General features: G+C 39.7%; 1 protein-coding gene across 2 annotated transcripts in view; it reads left to right on the forward strand.

Moving 5' to 3' along the window:
- The window catches only part of ptprub (protein tyrosine phosphatase receptor type Ub), a 224,870-nt gene that overhangs the window by 57,044 nt on the left and 148,535 nt on the right, over positions 1-19,291 (forward strand). For both annotated transcript variants that reach the window (XM_014990707.2, XM_014990709.2), the window contains exon 2: positions 11,742-11,873. In XM_014990707.2, coding sequence (XP_014846193.2) covers positions 11,742-11,873 — 132 coding nt within the window. The remainder of the gene's footprint in view (positions 1-11,741; positions 11,874-19,291) is intronic.

The following is a 19,291-nucleotide window of genomic DNA, read 5'->3' on the forward strand; positions in this document are numbered from 1 at the left end:
GGTGTCCTTGTTTTTTTTGTTTTTTTTTTCCTGTTGCCCCCAGAATAGCATTGAGAGGACTGATATGGTATGAATAATGATTTTAGCTTTATTCCACTGACACCTGTGACACTTTTATCATCAGCTCAGCATCAGGAATGAAATATTGTAGCAGTACTTTAAAAGAGAGGGCAGAATTAATTTTAAGATGAATTACAGCCGCCTGGTATCTTAGAAATGAGCATGAATACAGGTGTAGGAGGCTATTGTGTCATTGTTCATCCTCGGAAAATGGAAATGGGGGAATGTTCTTGACTTGGGTGACTTAACATCGTTTGATGCCGGGCCCAGTGTAGGAATAATCACAGGAAAGTTGAAGAAGAGCAGGGAGGAGTGCAGGGCACCCTAATTTGATTCCATCTTGATCCTTGCTTCATTAAAACAGTCATACGAAGGCGACCGTGAAACCAACACTTATATTAAAATCATTCTGCTACTTTGATCCTCTGCCGTAAAAGGATTAGTTAGGCAACTTCAAAAGACAGCAGAATGTAATTTTTGTTTCAATATTCACTGTGAAAGTCTTTACCGATTTAGGAACCTAGTCAAAATGGTAATGCTTAAAAACAACGGGCAGCAGGGATCCACACTGGGACCCCACTGGTGACATGCACTGCACTTATATAAAACCACATACTTGATGAAACGGCAAAATCCTGTTTACCTGAGGAAAGACGTGGGTATTAAATGATCCACATTTAGTGCAGATAGAAGCAAATCTTATTGTGGTGTTTATGCAGCACATGCAGCCTCTATGAAAGGTAAGGAAGCCGCTCATGCAGGCTCGAGTATTTGTGTTATTGTTGAAAAAAGCTCCACCAACAATACATGTCCGTCTAAAGGTTAAAGTTTTTAGTCTTGGATATGAAGATTAAATAATCAATATAACCCTTCGCCCCCAATCTTCCTCCAGAACAGTTGTTTTCCTTTGACGTAGGCTATTTACACAGGGAGATAATAACCGAATGGGTGCATGTGTTTCAATTACAAAGTGCAACACGTTCAGTCTGTAATTGTTGTTCTTCTGGTGTGACAGAATAACATGAACTGAGAGTGAATTGTCCACTTGTTCACTGTGCAGCTCAAAATAGATAAATCTGTCTTTTTCCAATTATTAAAGGTTTTTACTCTAACAGTTCATCTACTTTATTGGGAACAAAAAAAAAGTCATATGGTACAGCGACAGGAGTTTTAGAGATGGTAATTATCAAATTAAAGTCGGCTCAGGACTTTTGGAACAGAGCGACAAGGCGTTAATATTACTTTATATGAAAAAAATCCTTAGAATTCAGTCCCATCTTGGTCATTTTCATAAAGTCTGTTCTTCCCTTCATCTTTCATCAGAAGCTGTCCCGCAGCACATCGTTACGCAGTCCACCCCGAGCCGCTCTGCCGTACTTGCTCTCCAACCCATTTCTTTCTTGGGCTGGCTTCGTGTCCCACCCTCTGTGTCTGACCGGCCCCATCCAGCCACCAGGGTTGAGTTATTAATGCCTGGGGAGGCAGGGGGATGATTTCATTGCGTATTCAGGTGTGGGGATGGATGGCTTTCAGAGGCAGCTGGGGGAGTGCTTAGGAGGAGAGTCTCTGTAGAGAATAAATATACCTGTCTCCTGCTGATGCATAGGGCCACACTCGCAGCAATGCAAATCAGCCACTCTATCTGCTTCCACCCATTCCCACCTGGATCCCCCACCAGCCACGCACTTACTCACTCTCACCGGATTTAGATGAGAGTTTCTGTGTGGAGTGGAGGAGCTCTCAGCTTCCCAGCATGGCTTGATACCGCTGTGTTGTTGCAGATTCAACAAGCATCCGTGAGCTGTTGAATCACATTACCCAGACGACTCGACAACTTCTGCCGTTCAATTACCAACCCTTACTTCGTAAAAGCAGAAGTTAAAACCGAGATGAAATCAAAGTGTGCCATTTCTTTGAGCGTGCCCTTACTATTTTTGTTCCAAACAGGAGAGTCACTGCAGCTTATGAAGTGTTTTCAGTCGGCTTTCATCTGGTAGCAAAGGCTAGAGGACTGTAGGGCTGCACAAGTGCACAGCTGTACGCACTCGTCTCTAATTTTTCTTGGTCAATATTTTTTTCATGCGTTGCAGCTCTACATTCCTCCCACATTTCATGTCTGTATCAGAGGACAGTGATATAAAAAAAAAATAATAATAAGAAAGCTAAATCAGCAGTGGTCTTGCCTTATTGTTTCTGTTTTAGATGCCTTTCTTTTCCTCTCGCTCTCCATGAACTTTGTGTAAAAGTAGGACTGAGTGAGGATAAACTACTCATGCTGTTGCTAGGATCCAAGCTATGCTCACCACTTCCTGCTGCTAATATCCAATATGTTTGCTGAGCTCAAGGGTTTAAAATGCAGCCCACAAACCACTGGATGACGTCACGGTGGCTTCCTCTGTCTTCTTGGTTATGATCCCTGTTGCAGCTCTTCTTCTTCTTTTCTTTTTTTATTTTATGGTAACCAAATCAGAAATCAATTTACTTGCAGCTCCCACTTGCCCCCCCCCGCCCCCTTTTTTTTTAAAACATTGAACTTTAACTGGAAAACTTCCCCGCTTATTCTTTAACAAGTCTCCTAAAATAATAATGCACGTTACGGCAAATGCAGGTTGCAGAGTTCGTGTTGTTTAGTTTGAGTGAAGTGCCAATAATAACAGTACTTATTAAAAAAAAAAAAAACTTGTTTAAAGCAGTCAAAATTGAAAAGTAACTGCAAAATAAAGTAGGAAGAAAACGTTTGAACCATGACAAAGTCTTGGTGGGGAGTTCAGAACATTTGGAGAATTTAGGTGCAGGTAAAAAAGGTGACTGGGAGCTACAGCATGTGACTCCATGAGTTTATGTTCAAAAACAGTTTAACTGGTCCATTTGGACCAGAAAGCATCATTTTGCTAGCAGTGGTGTTGCTTTTCAAAACGTCTTTCCAAATAAAGATCAACTTTGCACATCTGAGAGCTACATTTTGTGTGCGAACAGCATTTTTGACATTTTGCAAGAGATTCTGTATTGCGTTTAGGTGTAAGCTGTGACTTTCTAACAAAGTATTTCATTATAGCAAGTCTAGTATGGGATACTTTATCGGTTTTCAGATTTTTCATGTTTCCTTTTCGGAGATGGGCATCCGCCCCTGGTGACCCTGCAAAGATAAGCAGGGATAAGCCAAAGGATGGACAAGTTTCCTATTCCTTCTTTCTCAAAATATGCCCTAAACTGTGTCGGTCTATCAATAAAAATCCCATTAAAATGTTGTGAAGTGAATAAACACTTCACTTAAGTTGTTATTGTAAAAAAAAAAAAAAAAAAAGAGCTGTGGTGAAAGGCCTCTACTAAACCCCTCTACTCGAGCTAATTTACCTCAAGCTTACATACAGATCTTCACTACCTAGGTGAGTGTCTGGTACTCAAACAAGTGCTGCTAATCTATAATCTGAGCAAATATGGCCCTGTTGTGGACTCTCCAGTTTTATTCAGCTCACACTCAGTACTGAATCTTTTAGAAGCCACTGGGAGGATTAACTGCTGCGTTTCAGATCAAAGGATTATGTTTGGTTTCCAAAAGAAATCATGTCATTCGTTTTCTTTGGAATATTGTTTTTTTTTTTCCTTAAAGAAAGTGGGTGTTTTAGGATTACAATTTCATGGCTGTGGTCTCAGGATATGAATACCTGGCTGCTAATGCGGGGCAGAGAGAGTGTGTTTGGCCGATTGATGGTTTTGAGTGAAGTTTAGTTGAAGTTGCGGCACCTTAAATGAACTTGACATCCTCGCGAATATTGACAGTCTTGTCTCAACGTTTTTATTTGCATGACTGAGATTAAATAGCGTAGGAATGCAAGGGATAAGAGGGCTAAGATGCCAAGCCTAATATGAAGAGCCATATGTGACACAGCCGACTGATGCGAGCGCAGAAAGACTCACAGCCGTGATTAACTGCGCGCATAAAACCAGGCAACCTATTTTTTTTATGTATCGCCACGAATGTAGCGGCAAATTGAAGTGTCTGGTAAACAGCCTTCCACCTTCTTTTATGTCCTCACGAAACGCGAGAGGAGTTATTGCACCGGAACGTGGCTCATCCCTTCCACGGCGTAAATCTGAGGTTATTCTGGCCGGCCGGCGAGTCAGGAGTGTTAAAGTGCTGAGTTATTTATGGGGATCGAGCGTGGATTCACAGTAGGCATTAAGATTACTGTAAAACAAAGTTACGAAATGCTGAAAGTCGTTGAAGCCTTTAGGAATACTCCCCTGGGTGCCAACATCAACATGATCATCGTTATCATCATCATCATGAGCTCTACATCATCTTGCAGCATGTTTAAAGATTCATTTTTAGTATCTTTGCCAATTCTCAGTTCATAAATACCAATACCTCGTAGGTCATAAGAGTAATTCTTCTGTTCAGGTCCTAAGAAATAGCTAGAAATCATTATTTCTTAGAAAGCCTTTGCAGATCATAAGAGCAATATTTTATTGATTTTTCTTTTTACTTTTTCATGCAACTATTTCTTCGCTGAAACCAAAGCAAAATGAAACGATCTGTATTAAAAAAAAAAGAAATAAAAAAACTAAGCGGTACAAAAATAAAATTGTGTCTTGCACTTTATTTTAGTTGATCAACCTAAATCCTTTCTGTGAATTGTTTGTCCTTGAACAGTTTGAAATTCGGTGTCAAAGTTTATTGTTTTGAAAACAATTGAGTAAATTTTCTGGAGAATGGTGACGTTTTGTGGTTGAGGTTAAGACATTTGTGCCAAAAATATTAACACACCTTGGACATTTTCAAATGTTAACAGTTTCCATTCATAAAAGCCATTGTCGGCTATCTGGGAGTTTTGTGTCTCAGACCAAAGACACAAAGTAGGACATTGTTGTGAATGGAAAATGGCTCATTGGTTGTTCATCATTTTCTACAAACAAGAAAATTTGAAATCTACTATTACAACTGCAAGGCTTTTTAGGGTTTAGAGTTTCTTCCAGCTTATCACATCTATAGATTGGAACATTTGTTCATTCTTCTTTGGAAAGTAGCTCCTATTAGATGAAACATGCTGTTTTAAAATATTACCATTATTCTAACTTTGACTTGTGTAGGTCTGGACTTTGACTGGGCCATCCGAACACATGAATATCACTTAATCTAAACCAGTGGTGTCCAGCTGCACTGCTGAAGGACAGGTGTGCTCCTTGTTTTAAATGTGTGCCTCCTCAAGCACAGCTGATTCGGACGGCTGAATTATTCCCTTGGCAAGTCATTATGTTCTGAGAATGAATCATTCATCTGCACCAGGTGAGCTAATTAGGGGAAGATGAGAGCATGCAGAACATTGGCCCTTTAGGAGTGACATGGATGCTAAGGATCTGAAACGCTTTATTGCAGCTCTGGGCATTTATACAGCATGTTTGTGGTTACGAAGGTGAACCTCCATCTAATCTCGCCGTTTGTAGCTTCTGACAGATTTTCTACCAGGACTGCCTTCCTTTGTCACCTTCCCTTCAACTCCCACCAGGGTTCTTGTCCCTCGCTAAAAATTGATTCCCACAGTATGATGCGGTCACCGCCATGCTTGAAAGTGTGGATGGCACAATCATGGATTTGCTGTTTGCTCTGACCCAGAATCAGCTGCACACATTACATCCTACAGTTTTCTTCACAAAGCCTTTCTCCTTACATTATATCCGGATTTGTGGCGTTCAGGACTGATAAATTTCCTGCCAATAAATTACTGCACTTTTGTTGATGTTCACTGTTACTGTGAGTCTGTTGCTTCTCTGATTAATGCTGTCTTTGGCTGGCCTGTGTGCTCAGGTGGGCATCCGTGTCGATGTGGCATATGCTTTGCATTTTCAGATCAAAAGATTGGGATATATTTTTATAACTTAACTTGCTTTAAACTTCTCCTCAACTTTATTTCTCGTCGGTCTCCTAAGGTCGTCGGTCTTCAGCTGGATTCATACTGAAGCTAAATAAGACACAGGCACATGTTGTCAGGAATGCATCGAAGTCTGTTTTGGGATGTAAATGTTTTGGGTAGAATGCAAATACATGCCACCCTTTCAACACGCCTCTTTATGTTGATTTATCAAATAAAATTCCAGTGTGATAAATTGAAGTTTGTGAAAATGCTGAGAAAATGTGAAAACGCTCAGTTATGAATGCTTCTGCAAAGCGGCATATATATGTGCCTTAACCTCAACTACAAAAAACCTCAGCAGCACCTAAGTTTGGGACACACAGTAAATTATGCTGTAATTATTCAGCTAAAAAATGACCACTGACACCCCACACACCCCCTGGTCCTCCACAGGGAGCAGCGTAGGGGAGTGTGTTTGTGATGATAGATGAGCTGGATCTCCCCACCGCGCTCTGAGGAGTTGACATTCCCAGGCAGCTCGCATCCCGGATTCCTTCTTCTTTCACGATGAGACTTTTGCAGGGAGGAGTATGCAGGCTTCATTTACTGAACCAGCAGGGAATAATATAGTGCCAGCATTTGGATGTGTCAGGTCCCATATCTCTGGCTGTTCTATTAGAAATAGACCCCGGTGTGGCGACAATTAACCTCTGGCCTCGGCAGCAGATCTGTGCAGTTACAGCCCAGTGTGGGGAAATAAATCAAACCTAGTGAGAGAAAAGCAGACTCTTTGCTCTCATGGTTGGCTTCTACTGTCATCCACTGGGCCGATCTTACACGGTGTGCTCTGCAGTTATCATATCCATATCATCACTTCAGGGAAACAGAATGTTACAGATTCGCTCTGGGATAGAGTCTCATCCTTTTTTTTTTCTTTCAGATCAGCTCTGGACCAATTGCAAAACATATTTCTGGATTAGTCAGTAGGTGGTTTTCCAATAAGATAATTCAAGAATAGTTCATACCCAGGTGGGCCATTTGCAGTTTTAGATATTGTTTTTACTGTTTCTGTAACGATTTGGGTCGTTTGCGCCTCTGTTGGCTGGTTGTGTGTTGATAAAAGGAGGTAAAGCACATTCTCAGGTGGCACCGAAGCTTTAACATTTAATCACCTTCAATAGATTACCTTAAAGTGGGGAAGCACCCCTCAGAATATTGTGGCTGACTTCCTATCTTCAGTTTTTGAAAGGTTCTGACCCTCTACTGCCCGATACCGATTTATTCTTAAGTACAGTATTAAAACAGATATGAGAACAGTGTATATTTTTTCTAGCCTTCCTGCTGTGACCGGGCATTTTTTATTTAAATTAGAAGTGGAGGCAACTTCACCCTGCACGTTTAAGATAGCGGTTACTATTTTTCTACATAGATCAAATTATTGCTGTTTGCATTTTAAACAAACAGTTTCTGTGTTTCTACATGCCTAAAACGGTGTAGTCTTATATTAACTCTGAGATTTCCAAAAGATTGCCAACATTTCCAAACCCAACATGTTCTTGAACAGACTGAAAGATCAAAAGAGCTGAAACAGAGAAGCTTTGCTGTAATGCACTTAGACTTACTGTTATCTTATTAAAGTTTTGCTCTCTCTCTCTCCCTTTCTTGCAGCCTGAATGAACTACAGACAGGCCATAAAACATAAAATTAAATTCTCCTTTAAATAGCTTCTTACTCCCAAAGAGCATCATTGTATGAATGGTGCTCTGGGCAAGACGATCATTTCTGCATTTCAGCACCTCACCCACTATGCATAAAACCAGAACCATTAAGAGCTACAAACTCAGACAGATCGGTTGACAAAAGGTATTTATAAAACAAAACACACACTAAAGTGACACCATCTCCAAAAATATTGCCAATCTGTAAAAAGAACACATATTATTCTACTGTACATGTTAAACACTATTTTTTTTATTCTATAGACATTATAATTGACTGTAATATAAATTGATATATGCTATATATCTTCATACACACACTTTTTTTGCAGCTACTTGTGCTGAAAACTAGATGCAAGATGCTGATGTATAAAAAATCTAAGTCTAAATCACATTTTGTTCCTGTTTGGCATCAACTGGGAAAATCAGGCTATGTTACAAACTCTTGCTTTAAGCCAACAACTTTTCATGAACAAGAGATTTAGAGCTACATATTATTATCATGAACAACAAACAATAATGCAGAGCAATCATAAAAGTGTTGCAGATATGATGCAGTTTAAGCCAAAGAGGAAAAATCCTATGGATTTTTTTTCTGTTGCTGCATGCTAAACCACACCGTGACTGATCAGTCATGGTGGTCTAGTCATGATCACCATTTCCTTCTTGTAATTAAAGGAAAATTAAAGTATAGTTATGAGCCAGCTGACTGGCAGTGCGCAGTAAAAGCTTGCAGAGATGCATTGCTAAGTCATCAGGCTCCATGAAGCTTGAGAAAATATCCAGTCACCCTGGAGGATTCTGCATTTTTCCAGCCAGCTGGCCAATAAATGTGCTACAGTTTGATATTTTATGAAGTAGATGAAATGCTGGTCAACTGTTTTGATGGGTCAGAGAAGGTTAGTTATTGTTTATGTAAGGCTTTTCTGCTCATAAACATTTCTAAGATAAGAAATACATAAATGATCGTGGCTAAAAGCTGCTCTATTAGAATGTTTTTTTTTATTAAAAAAGTTTAGTCTACTGATTGTAAAGATGTGTGTTTATGTGCTGTCATTTGATTTAATTCAGTTCTTATTTAAGCCTTTCAAAGCAATAGACCATTCATTTTAATTGCTCTGTAAACATCTTTCCAATGTCAAAAAACACAAATTACATTTTTATTACATGTTTTCATTCTCACCCAAAATAAGAAAGCTAAGATATTGAGTTCCCTAAAGCTTGATATTGTAAAACAGACAACTTTATGAAAGAAAAGCAGCTGAAGTCTATGTCTGCGATGCAAAGTTTAATACTCAGTCTCAGAAAAGGAAGTCAGTAAAACACGCACACACAGAAAGAGGTAAAGGGCATGGAAAAAAGACGAGCACAGTCCAGATAAATCCCAAAGCACACAATGAGTTGCTTACAAAAGTGCGGGAACAAGCACAAGGGAGCCAACAAGGAATAATAAAAAAGAAAGCAGCTAGAAAGTTTGAATGAGTGCAGAGTACAAAGACTATCCGAGAAGCAGCCAGAGAAACCCTGGGGGCCTACATGCACTGAGTAATGACCCGATCGAACACAGGTGTGGCACAAACCTGCAGGGAAATACAAGTACACAGAAAGAGCTAAAGATGCAGCTGGAAATACAACAGAAATTAAACAACAACAACAAAAAACAACAACCAAAATATCAATCTGTTCATTTTTTACTATTAACAGTTAATATACATGTGAATAATTGAAATTCCATATGTACTCAATGCATTAAGGACCTTCTTGAAATATCTTCGAAACAAAACCATCAATAGTTACTATTTTTACAGCAGCCTGAATAAACTCTGCATGACTTTAACGACTGGAAATCCACATGAGTAGTTAAAACAACATTTTCAATCCTCGCCACAGTGAGTCTGGTTCTGCTTTTCTCCGCGGACCGTCGCATTGGAAGCATTTGGTTAATGGCAGATTAGAGAAAAGACTGAGCAGCCGACCACAGGGGTCACCTTCAGGACCTGCTACTGATTATTCCTATCATTAGCATGCCACGTCTCATGCTGTCCCACTCTAATTATTACTGACACAGGCTTCGGGGTCATATGACAGAGCCATTCCAAACTGCCCACTGCAACACCGTAACTCTCACACCGACAGGAATGGCGAAACGTGGCAACAGATGTGTGGAACAACGACCAAAACCCATCAGCTCTGCTCCCAGGACCCATTAATGTTATCATCGTTTAATATCATTAAGAAAAAATGAGGCTTTTTGATTCAATAGATGGCAGACTGAGAAATATTATGATAATAGCAACATTCCCCAAAGGACCTGCTCACTCTGAGTGGTACTTTTATCTTCATATCCCTTCACATGCAGGAGCATCGCTATCTGTCATGTTTAGTTTTAGTGGTTCAAGGCAGAAATAATCAAAGTGTGTCGCTTAATATCTTTGAAGGAAACTTGGTTCTTGCCACTGCTTTACAGGGGACCTGCAAAATTGTCATTTTGTACATTTTTGTGCTTTCATTTGGGTCTTTACTGCTTCTAGAAACAAAAAAAAATAAAATAAAATAAAAAATTAAAAAATAAAAAAATCTAAAAATTCAAAAACTGTCACTTCAAAATGAAGTGACAGTCGGAGGGCACTGCCCCTCTCCTAGCAACCCAAGCGGAGCTCGAACACATTTGGTCAGCTAGCTTTACCGCTGTACAATGGCCGCATGTCCATGTGGATTCGCTCAGTCATGGAGGCCAGATCAGCTTGGCTTCATTTTGCTTTTTAATTACAATGTTGCAGCCACATTGCCAAAGAAAACTGTAGTTTGTACAAATCACTTTACGATGGACTCTTGAAAACGACATGGCAGAATTTACTAACAGAGCTAGCTTGACGCTGGGGGAGAGCGAGGCAGATTTCCAGCCCAGATAATCAGGATGCAATGGTGGTGTCCGAAACCACTGCGATTTAAAAAAAAAAAAAAAAAAAAGCAGGTTACTGTTCAGAAACCGCTGTTGCGTCCTGCAGGTTCCGCTTCTTCTGCTTCTCGGTTTGACTCATCGATTTGACGATGTACTGTTGTATCCGTTTGCAGACATTTTCACATGTATAAAGTTTAAAAACTGATTTGGGGTGCCAGCAGCAGCTTATTTGCTTAACAGTGATGTAGCTCATGTATACTGCTAAGACCCACCATGCATGCATTTGCATTGAAGCCAATACCATTAACATGGCATGCCAGAGGGGGGAAATTAATAAATAAATAAAATAAAATCTTGACTTTTTAAAGTGTTAAAGCCCAATGTAGCATCTACTCATTTGCTCATTTGCAAACAGATTAATATCAGTTAACTTTCTGTAAAAGATTATGGTCTATCTGAGCTTTACCATTCAGAGCAAAATCCATCACTGCTTGGGGTCACCTGAGTTTGGTCCGACCATCTGAGTCAGGTCGAACCTCCGGGAAGTGAAATACAAAATCACTTGTTTACCAAGACTTTTACTAACTTCAGCAGATCAGCTCAGTTTCTTTCTATCTTGATATTTCACTGACCCAAATATGTTCAAAGCAAGCATATTTTTCCATCAGTGCACTTTTGAAAAACTTTCATAAAACCCTGGCAGTGGAGAACCATACTTCTTTTCCCTGCTATGGTTTTACAGTCAAGCTACTTTTGTGTAAGAAGGATAGTGAGTTATTCTAAGTTCACTGAAAATTCGAGACATTCGATTTTTTTTTTTTTTAGATTGCATGCCCATTGAGGTTTAAAGTTGAACGTTTGGCCACCGTGTGAAATCCCAATCTAAACCCAGTCATTTTTTATTACTGTTGATGCTTTTTTTCCCTCTGCTGAATGTGTGGGCAGTGAGGTTGGCAGGTCCAGATGGTGTAATAGGTATATATTTCAGGGTTACTATGTTAAACCATCACAACACAGCTCTTGGTGCTCTTCTTTTTATACCAGAATTGAACTACAACAAAGCTGTGTCACATGAACAGCTAACTGTGGTCACTTTTGTCTACTTAAGTTTGGCATTTCAGTGCTGGGAGCTGTATTTTAAATGTGGTGAGTACCCATTCTAGCCTTTTAGCTAATTCTGTTTTTGTTTATTTCTTTCCTTTCCTTTAGCTGCTGGCTGCACATTTGAAGAGGACTCGGATCCTAATCTGTGTGACTTCACCCAAGGGGAGGATGATGACTTTGACTGGATGTTGTTTCGGACATACAGCTCGCCTTCGGCCAGCAGCGACCTCTTGAGGGGTAAGTCCTCCTCTTTTCTGCTTTGGCTATTTTAGCCAAATTTTCTGATACAAATCACAAAGCTTGTTGTTCTCCGAGACTACTGGTGAAAATTGCGCGCTTCCCGTTGGCCAAACACGAGGACATTTAGTAAGCAGCAAGTAAAGTTGATCAGTGCGTAAACCTCAGTGGCAGGTTTCCAATTTGCACAGGAGTGATATCTTACCTGTCGGGGACTGTAGTGCTCCCAAGGTGCCAGTTTACTTTAAAAATTCTTGAACTTATTTAGGCTTAAGTGCTCCTTATGTGTTTGCTGACCTGTTGGGGTCACTTTGAGCAACAGGTTCAGTCATTCATTCAGCTTCCAGCGCGGTAAACCCTCTCTAGGATGACTGTAGAAGTGGTAAACATGGGTAATTCGTTGTAGGCAGAGCTAAAATTAATCTCTGACTGCAAACACTTTGGATTAAAAGTGAAAAAAAATTCTTGAGCAAGATCTACTATACATAGTCATGAAGGATCGCTACCTTTCTTAATTTAATAATAATGTGTTTTATTATTGGCTATGTTAGTTTGGTGGGTTGGATCTTGATCGATGAGATGTTTTATGTTTACATTTTAAATCTCTTTAAATTCTTTCTGTTTTTATGTGTCTGAAAGACCATCTATGTCACCATGTAGGTGGTAAAAGTTGACGTGTATTTGTAAGTACCTGTCCCTACACAACATAAATCAATGAGTAAAACTTAAATATTTTTCATTGGGAGACATTTAAAGTACGTTTTTGTACACTAACACCATACAATGTTTTGTTGTTGGGTAAAAAGTTTACTTTCCTTACATTGTTTTTAATGTGTTGTTCTTTTTCTAAAATTTACCAAACTGTACATTTTCTGAATGCTTGGTGCTGTTCTTAGTTTCCACTCTCCGAGACGGCAAACTTGACTTCATGTTGCACAAGTGGCTATTTCCAAGTGTCAGAAAAGTTGGACTCTGTGCAACTCCTCTTACGTTCATGTCTGATGTCTTTAATTCATCAAGCTTAATGAAGCCCTCACCCTGTTTTTGTCTGCATTCTGCCAACCCCAAGGATAATTTTATGTTAAGCAGCCTCACAAGACTAATGAAAGCCAGCCCTTTCCTGCCATCATCCTCTCTACTGGTGACTGCCAGAGGGATACGACATGCATAGTTTATAAGGCGCTCCTCCATCTCCGCATTAACAAATACCTACAGGGGTTTGGCAAAGGGAGGGCTGCTGTTTCAGGTTCGCAGCAAAAAGAAAAAAGAAAGAAAATAAAATCATTGGCTGCAACGGGCTATCTGCTGTTAAAGCGCCTTTTACCGAAAAATTTGCAATATGATTTAGAAATAAACATCCCTCTGGTGTAGCTAATCAATCAGTCTATCATATGGTAATGAGAATTCAATAATTCTTTGACAAAAGCATGCATTGAAGTGTTTATTGTACAAGTGTAGCAGAGAGGGAACAATCGTGTTCACTATGAATATTACAAGCTCGTCGGAGGCGATGGACATGATTTGATGGCCAAGGAGACAGTTAATATGGCAGATATGAAGATAGATAAGCTGAGTGGAACAGATACAATCTAAACAGAGCTAAATGGATGTCCCAGGGGGAGCATTCTGTCTGTTTCAGAACCATCAGCTCAAGTAGCCTTTTAAAAAATGGTCAAAAACATACTCGAGGGGGAAATCAGGCCTGTTTCAAAGTCAGCTTTTTTTTTTTTTTTTTCCCATTCTGATTTACAGCTTGAAATTTCTCAGGTTTTTTTTTTTTGTGTGTGTGTCTACAGGTTGTTATCCAAATACAATCCTGAGCTCGATAAATCCCGCATTTAATTCAGAGCCACACCTCACTCACCTCAACACCATCAGCATTCATGTGAGAATCCGCCTGCAGCCGCTAGCCTATTCACAGCAGGCAATGAGATAATTAATACTTTCCCCTTTGGGTTTAATTAAAACTCGCTGCCGTGGCATATACAACAATCCAGGGCCTTCATCGAAGCAGACTGGCGCAGGTGGAGCAAGGTAGGTACTGTAATCTGTGAGTGACGACGAGCCGAACATCAATCAGTTCGGAGTTCTGGGAGGCTCGTTTGATTTGATGTGTGGCCTGCTTATCCTTCAGGAACGCTTTAGGAGAGCCACTCCTGTTATTCATCTTCTAGTGGCTGTATGTACTACATGTCCAAGCTGACATTTTCGGCGTTAATCATGCGTGATAACGTTGCTGCAGGTATGAGAGCACAAACTTCTTGCCTCCCCGTCCTTTTTTTTTTTTTTTTTTTGACCTAATCCCCCTGTGTGCGGACTGCTAATGATGTATACATCAAGCAGCCGAGCCGGAGAGGGGCGGGGGAGAACACAGGTTTTATGAGATAAGGCTATTTACACTGGACCAGCATTAACTTTGTGGGGCTGAGAAATTGGTGTCGAGGGAAGATTAGTAAACACAGCTGAGATAGCAGCAGCTTGTAGGTCCCCGGAGAAATTAGAGACGACTACTCCCATGAAAGAGAAAATAGTCCTGGAAAAAAAAAAAAAAAAAAGCCGAGGATAGACCGCGGAGAAAGATCTCCATAAAAACAGCACATTTCATCACAGCCGCCTCATTTGGACTCGGATTGAAGATGTTTGAGTGATATTGATAATCATTTGTCCTCCTGCTGTTTTAACAAACGAGTCAGGCGTGCAGGATGACGACCTTTGAGAGAAGAAGTGTTTGCATGTTGAGTGAAGCCGCTTTTACAGCAGTCAGAGCTGATGTGGCTGAAAGTTATGAATGCGCTGCGGTATCCGTTATACTTTAGTACGAAAGGTTTGCCTTTAGGGAAAAATCTATTCATCACGCTTAAAGGGAGAACTGTGATGTATCTTACTTTGTCAGGTGTTAAATTTTAAATGTGAGGCACCCAGATTCTCCTCCTCTCTTAACACATTGAACAACTCATGCAAAATCCACCATCTGCACAAAGGCTCCATGTACGAAGGTGTGATCAGAGAATTAATTTGGAAGTTAATTAGTTCATTTTTGCGTGGCGAGCTTTTTAAAGGCCATTAAGCCACGTTAGATTTCAGACTGACCCTTTTTAACCCACATAGTTGTTTATGCATTAGGAAAATAGAAACAATAGGCTGATTAGGGAACAAACAGACCAGAAAATCATAATTTTATCAGATGTTTTTTTTGTTATTATTCATTTAAAGTAGTAGCAGGGAATGCATTATACAACTGTCTGAAGGACAAATTGATGTAAAACAAGCATGAATCTTAAACTGTCTAGCATAATTTTTGAGAAATTGTCATGGTGACAAGACTGACTTTTCTGAAACAACAGTTTCTATGTGTATTCCAGAGAGACTGCAGATTCCTACCTTAAGAAGGAGGTTTTCTTATGAATGCCAAGCTTTAACTATGAGAGATTTAGAACGCTTTCAAATAAAACAAAGCAAGTTGGTCAGACTTTGTTCACCTTATCTACTGAAAGTCTTGCTCTTTCTCACTCTCACCCAGCCAGAACAAACAGCAGACAAGCCTGGACATGCTATAGAAAATACAGTTTTCTATTTAATCGCCTCTAAGCATCTTATTGCTTCCCCGACTTTTTTTAAACACATCTCCGATAGTAAAAAAGCCACCTTTGAGTCTTCTTCTCTATGAAACAGAATTAGAAAATCTATTGGACGGCGTAACAATCATTCACCCTGGGGGCAGCGGAGATAGGGGAACCGAATCGTTTCTCTTCTCGAAATGCAGAGAAATCAAAACAAAATACATGTGTACGTTTGCTCAACTTAATGGGCTGAACCAAAAAATAAGAAAACTCATTAGGGCTCTTAGCATCACACCATCATATTAATCTAAAAGGTACATCTTTAGTTGAAGACCAAAAGTGGGTTAAGTATCAGTGGAATAATAAGTTGCTGCATTTTCCTCGGGTTGGATTTTACCACCAGTGGTTGTGGAAAGTTCACATTCATCAATACACACTGCAGAGCTGTTCCAATATATGGGCGATACTTTCTCATTCTATCCAAACAATGCTGCCCTATTTGTTCTATGTATTAATAACATCTTTTCCAAGGCTGATTTATTGTTTGCGCTTTTAAAAAACATACTTTTTAACCAAGTCTCCACCGAGCTCGGGATTTTCTCTTCTAATATTTAAATAACAACAAGGATACGCAATCTGTGATTCATTACCATCCAGGGGGACGGGCAGAAGTAACATATATTGAGTTTATCCCTTCAGAAATAATGGACTCTGACTTCTCCAGCAGCATTTGAACTGGAGCCCCTCGATGGCTGCAGCGACCTTCGGGTGCAGTGGGAAACGCTGCTGCTGTCAAGCTGCAGTTATATGAACAAATGGTTTACGCTTCTATTTCAGCTCACAGTGACCTATTCCGGGAGAGGTTGGAGACATGACTGAACATTACTCATAGACTGGACCTATGAGCCAAATGCATCGTAGGTGTTGGCATGTGGACTGAGATCTGGGTGGAACGCTACCTTTTATATATATATATATATATATATATATATATATATATATATATAAATATACCACAGTGAAAAGTCTGAAACCTTTTCTAGAGATTGTCTCTCAACACACCTACCGTTTTCACGTCTGAGTCTGAGGTTTAGTGCTACTGTCCTGTTGCTAATACTCATATCCATACACTGTGCCGTCACATAAGTGGATTTATTAAGGATTACGTGACTCATCAATTCACACACAAACAAATTAAAATGAATGAAGAGTTATTATTTTTCTTTGTGGATTACAAGCCGAAGCCAGTAAATAATTTAGAGGCACTTCATTTAATAAAGTTTAAATGAAGTTGGTTCAGCTGCGGTTTGCCATCGAATGGTTTTCTATCAAAACTAGCTGTGCAGATTACAAGTAATTACCCCAAGAAATCTGTCCCAGAGAGTTTCATTATTTTACATTTTGCATTAAAACTTTTTGAAGGCCTGATGGTGGGGTACATAAACACAAATGGGTTTAAAACTACCTTCCCATCCTCCCTGTTTGACACATATGCTCAAACAGTACATTTTATTGTACATTTTGAAACCACTGGGCTTCATTTTCCAACCGATTTTTACTGACGTTTCTGAAAACAGTAGCACTGACATGTGCTAAAGCCCATTCTCTGACCACATGTAGCATTACAACCCTTCAAAAAAAAAAAAAAGTTACTTTCATTTTAGTTTTCTTTATGTTTCCTGTATCTGACCAAACATTCAGGAGAGCCCTTTGCTTACGTCGGATTAAACGCCCCCTCAGAGCAAAAATGGGTTAATGCACTCAGCAGATTAACCCTGTGCCTTATAAGTATTAGCCATGAGCACAGTAGCTCTAGCTGCGAATGCTCTAGACCCTCTCAATAGGCTGCATTTCAAAGACGTTAAGACCCACATGAATCATAGCTTCATTATTCAGTGTCCCGGGGTCAGACCCTGGTCATTGGGTCACATGCCACTGCAGTAAGCTCTCTCTAATAACTTTTACTGAGTTTACTCACATAAACACACACATTCTCATTGGTGTTCAACCCTCTCTGTGAAATAGGAGCTGGACAGTACCTTCCTGGTCCATGACATCCGTCACCTCTCACACGTGGTCGGTGTCATCCGTTCGGCGCAAGCAGCTACACTTTACTGTTGACATTGACCTGAGATTTATTTGTGTCTTGAAGACAAGAGTCGGAGAAGGAAAGCAACCTTGGAGAGAGGTTGTTATCAGAGCAGTGCAGCCATGCAATACATAATTATTCTGCCCTCCTTCACCTGCCCCTTGAGGTAGTTTGAATTCACCGTATATGCTGTAGATGCTTTGTATAGGACATTATTTAAAAACAAACAAAACATTTCTGCTGTTTTCGTTTTATTCCCCTCAAACCTGTTCATGTTCAAAAAACTTGTACTGCAGGCATGTATGCGGGATTAGTTTAGAATAGCAAACAGCTCCAGGCAGTTACTGAAAATGTTTTGGTGTAAAGTGTTGGTGCATTTAATCTTTGCTAAGTTCCACCGTTGTTTAATAATTGAGTTTATGACTCTTTTTTATGAGTCATTTCTAAGTCTATACGTTCACAGATGAAAAATAACTTGCATCATTTAACTTTTTTTTCTTTTTGCAAATTCATTTAGCAAAATCCGATTAGTTCTGATCAGCTTTCCTGCTAAAATAAAGAATCTACATAGGATGATGTTTCACAGTGCACAAGGGGTAGATGATGTACAGTATATCTATTATAACAAACTTAATATTTTCCACATAAGCCAAAAAGGTTGTGACTTTTCCATAAAGACCATATTTGTGGTGTGGCTGGTAGTGCTATTGAAAATAATTTCTGACACTTCAGCTGTGAAACTCTGCAACTCCTCCAGAGTTACTGAAGGCCTCTTGGCTGCTTTAAAAAAAATCTCTACAACTTTATCCCTGCTCTATCTTCTGGGTCCTTTGCGTTATGTTTGCTCACTAATGATCTGTCATCCAGCTTTCAGAACAGCTGGATTTATACAGATGTTAAATTACATACATGTGTAATATCTGCACTAAATGTGAAAGTAACTGGTTGCTTTAGATTTTAATTTACGTGTTACAGAGCGCTGAATTCACATGCACACCACACTTTTTAAATAACTTCTTAAAGAAGTTATTTAAAAAGTGTATTGTTTTTTTCCTTTACTTCACAATTATGCACTAAACTGTTGTTTTCTGACATAAAATCCCAATAAAACGCCGTGCATTGAGGCTTGTGACAGACTGAAAGGGTTTAAGGGGTTTGTGTGCGTTTGTAAGACAGAGCAGAGCTGTAGTTAAAGGTACATGCAAGTCTATCTTCTTCCTTAGGACCAAAGAGGAGGAGCAGCTGTCAGGAGCTGCTTATCAAATACTCTGGGAAATCACATCATCAGCAAGCAGCAGTCTTGTCTGTTCGCTGGAAATCAGGTGTGTGTTTATGCAGGATCCATTGAATAAATCATTCAGAAATGATCTTACAGATGCTGCTGCTGCTGCTGCTTGTTCGTTTCAGTTTGTAAGAGCTTTCCGAGGCAATTTTGACTCCATCACTCTTAAGTGACACAGATTATTCACAAGTAGAAAGCGTTCGAGACGAGTTCATTTGACGCAGCCGGGCGCCTCGACAGCGGAACGGTCCTTATATAATCCTTATGATAAAAAAAATAAAAAATAAAAAAAATCTTGGGAAGCATAAAGTGGTTGGCATTCCATTGTGCAGAGTTCAGCCTTCAAAGCGAACGAAGTAAGAAAAGTAAAAGCTGATATTGATCTGCAGCCGCCTTCCGTTTATGGGGGTAATTAGACACAGGTCTGTACCCAAATTGAACAAGTTAGCTACAAGTTTAAGGTCAGCATATGGAGGAAACGTCTGGA

Source organism: Poecilia mexicana, unplaced genomic scaffold (genome assembly GCF_051168715.1).
Source record: "Poecilia mexicana isolate PSO_F unplaced genomic scaffold, ASM5116871v1 scaffold_16, whole genome shotgun sequence".
NCBI classification, from domain to species: domain Eukaryota; kingdom Metazoa; phylum Chordata; class Actinopteri; order Cyprinodontiformes; family Poeciliidae; genus Poecilia; species Poecilia mexicana.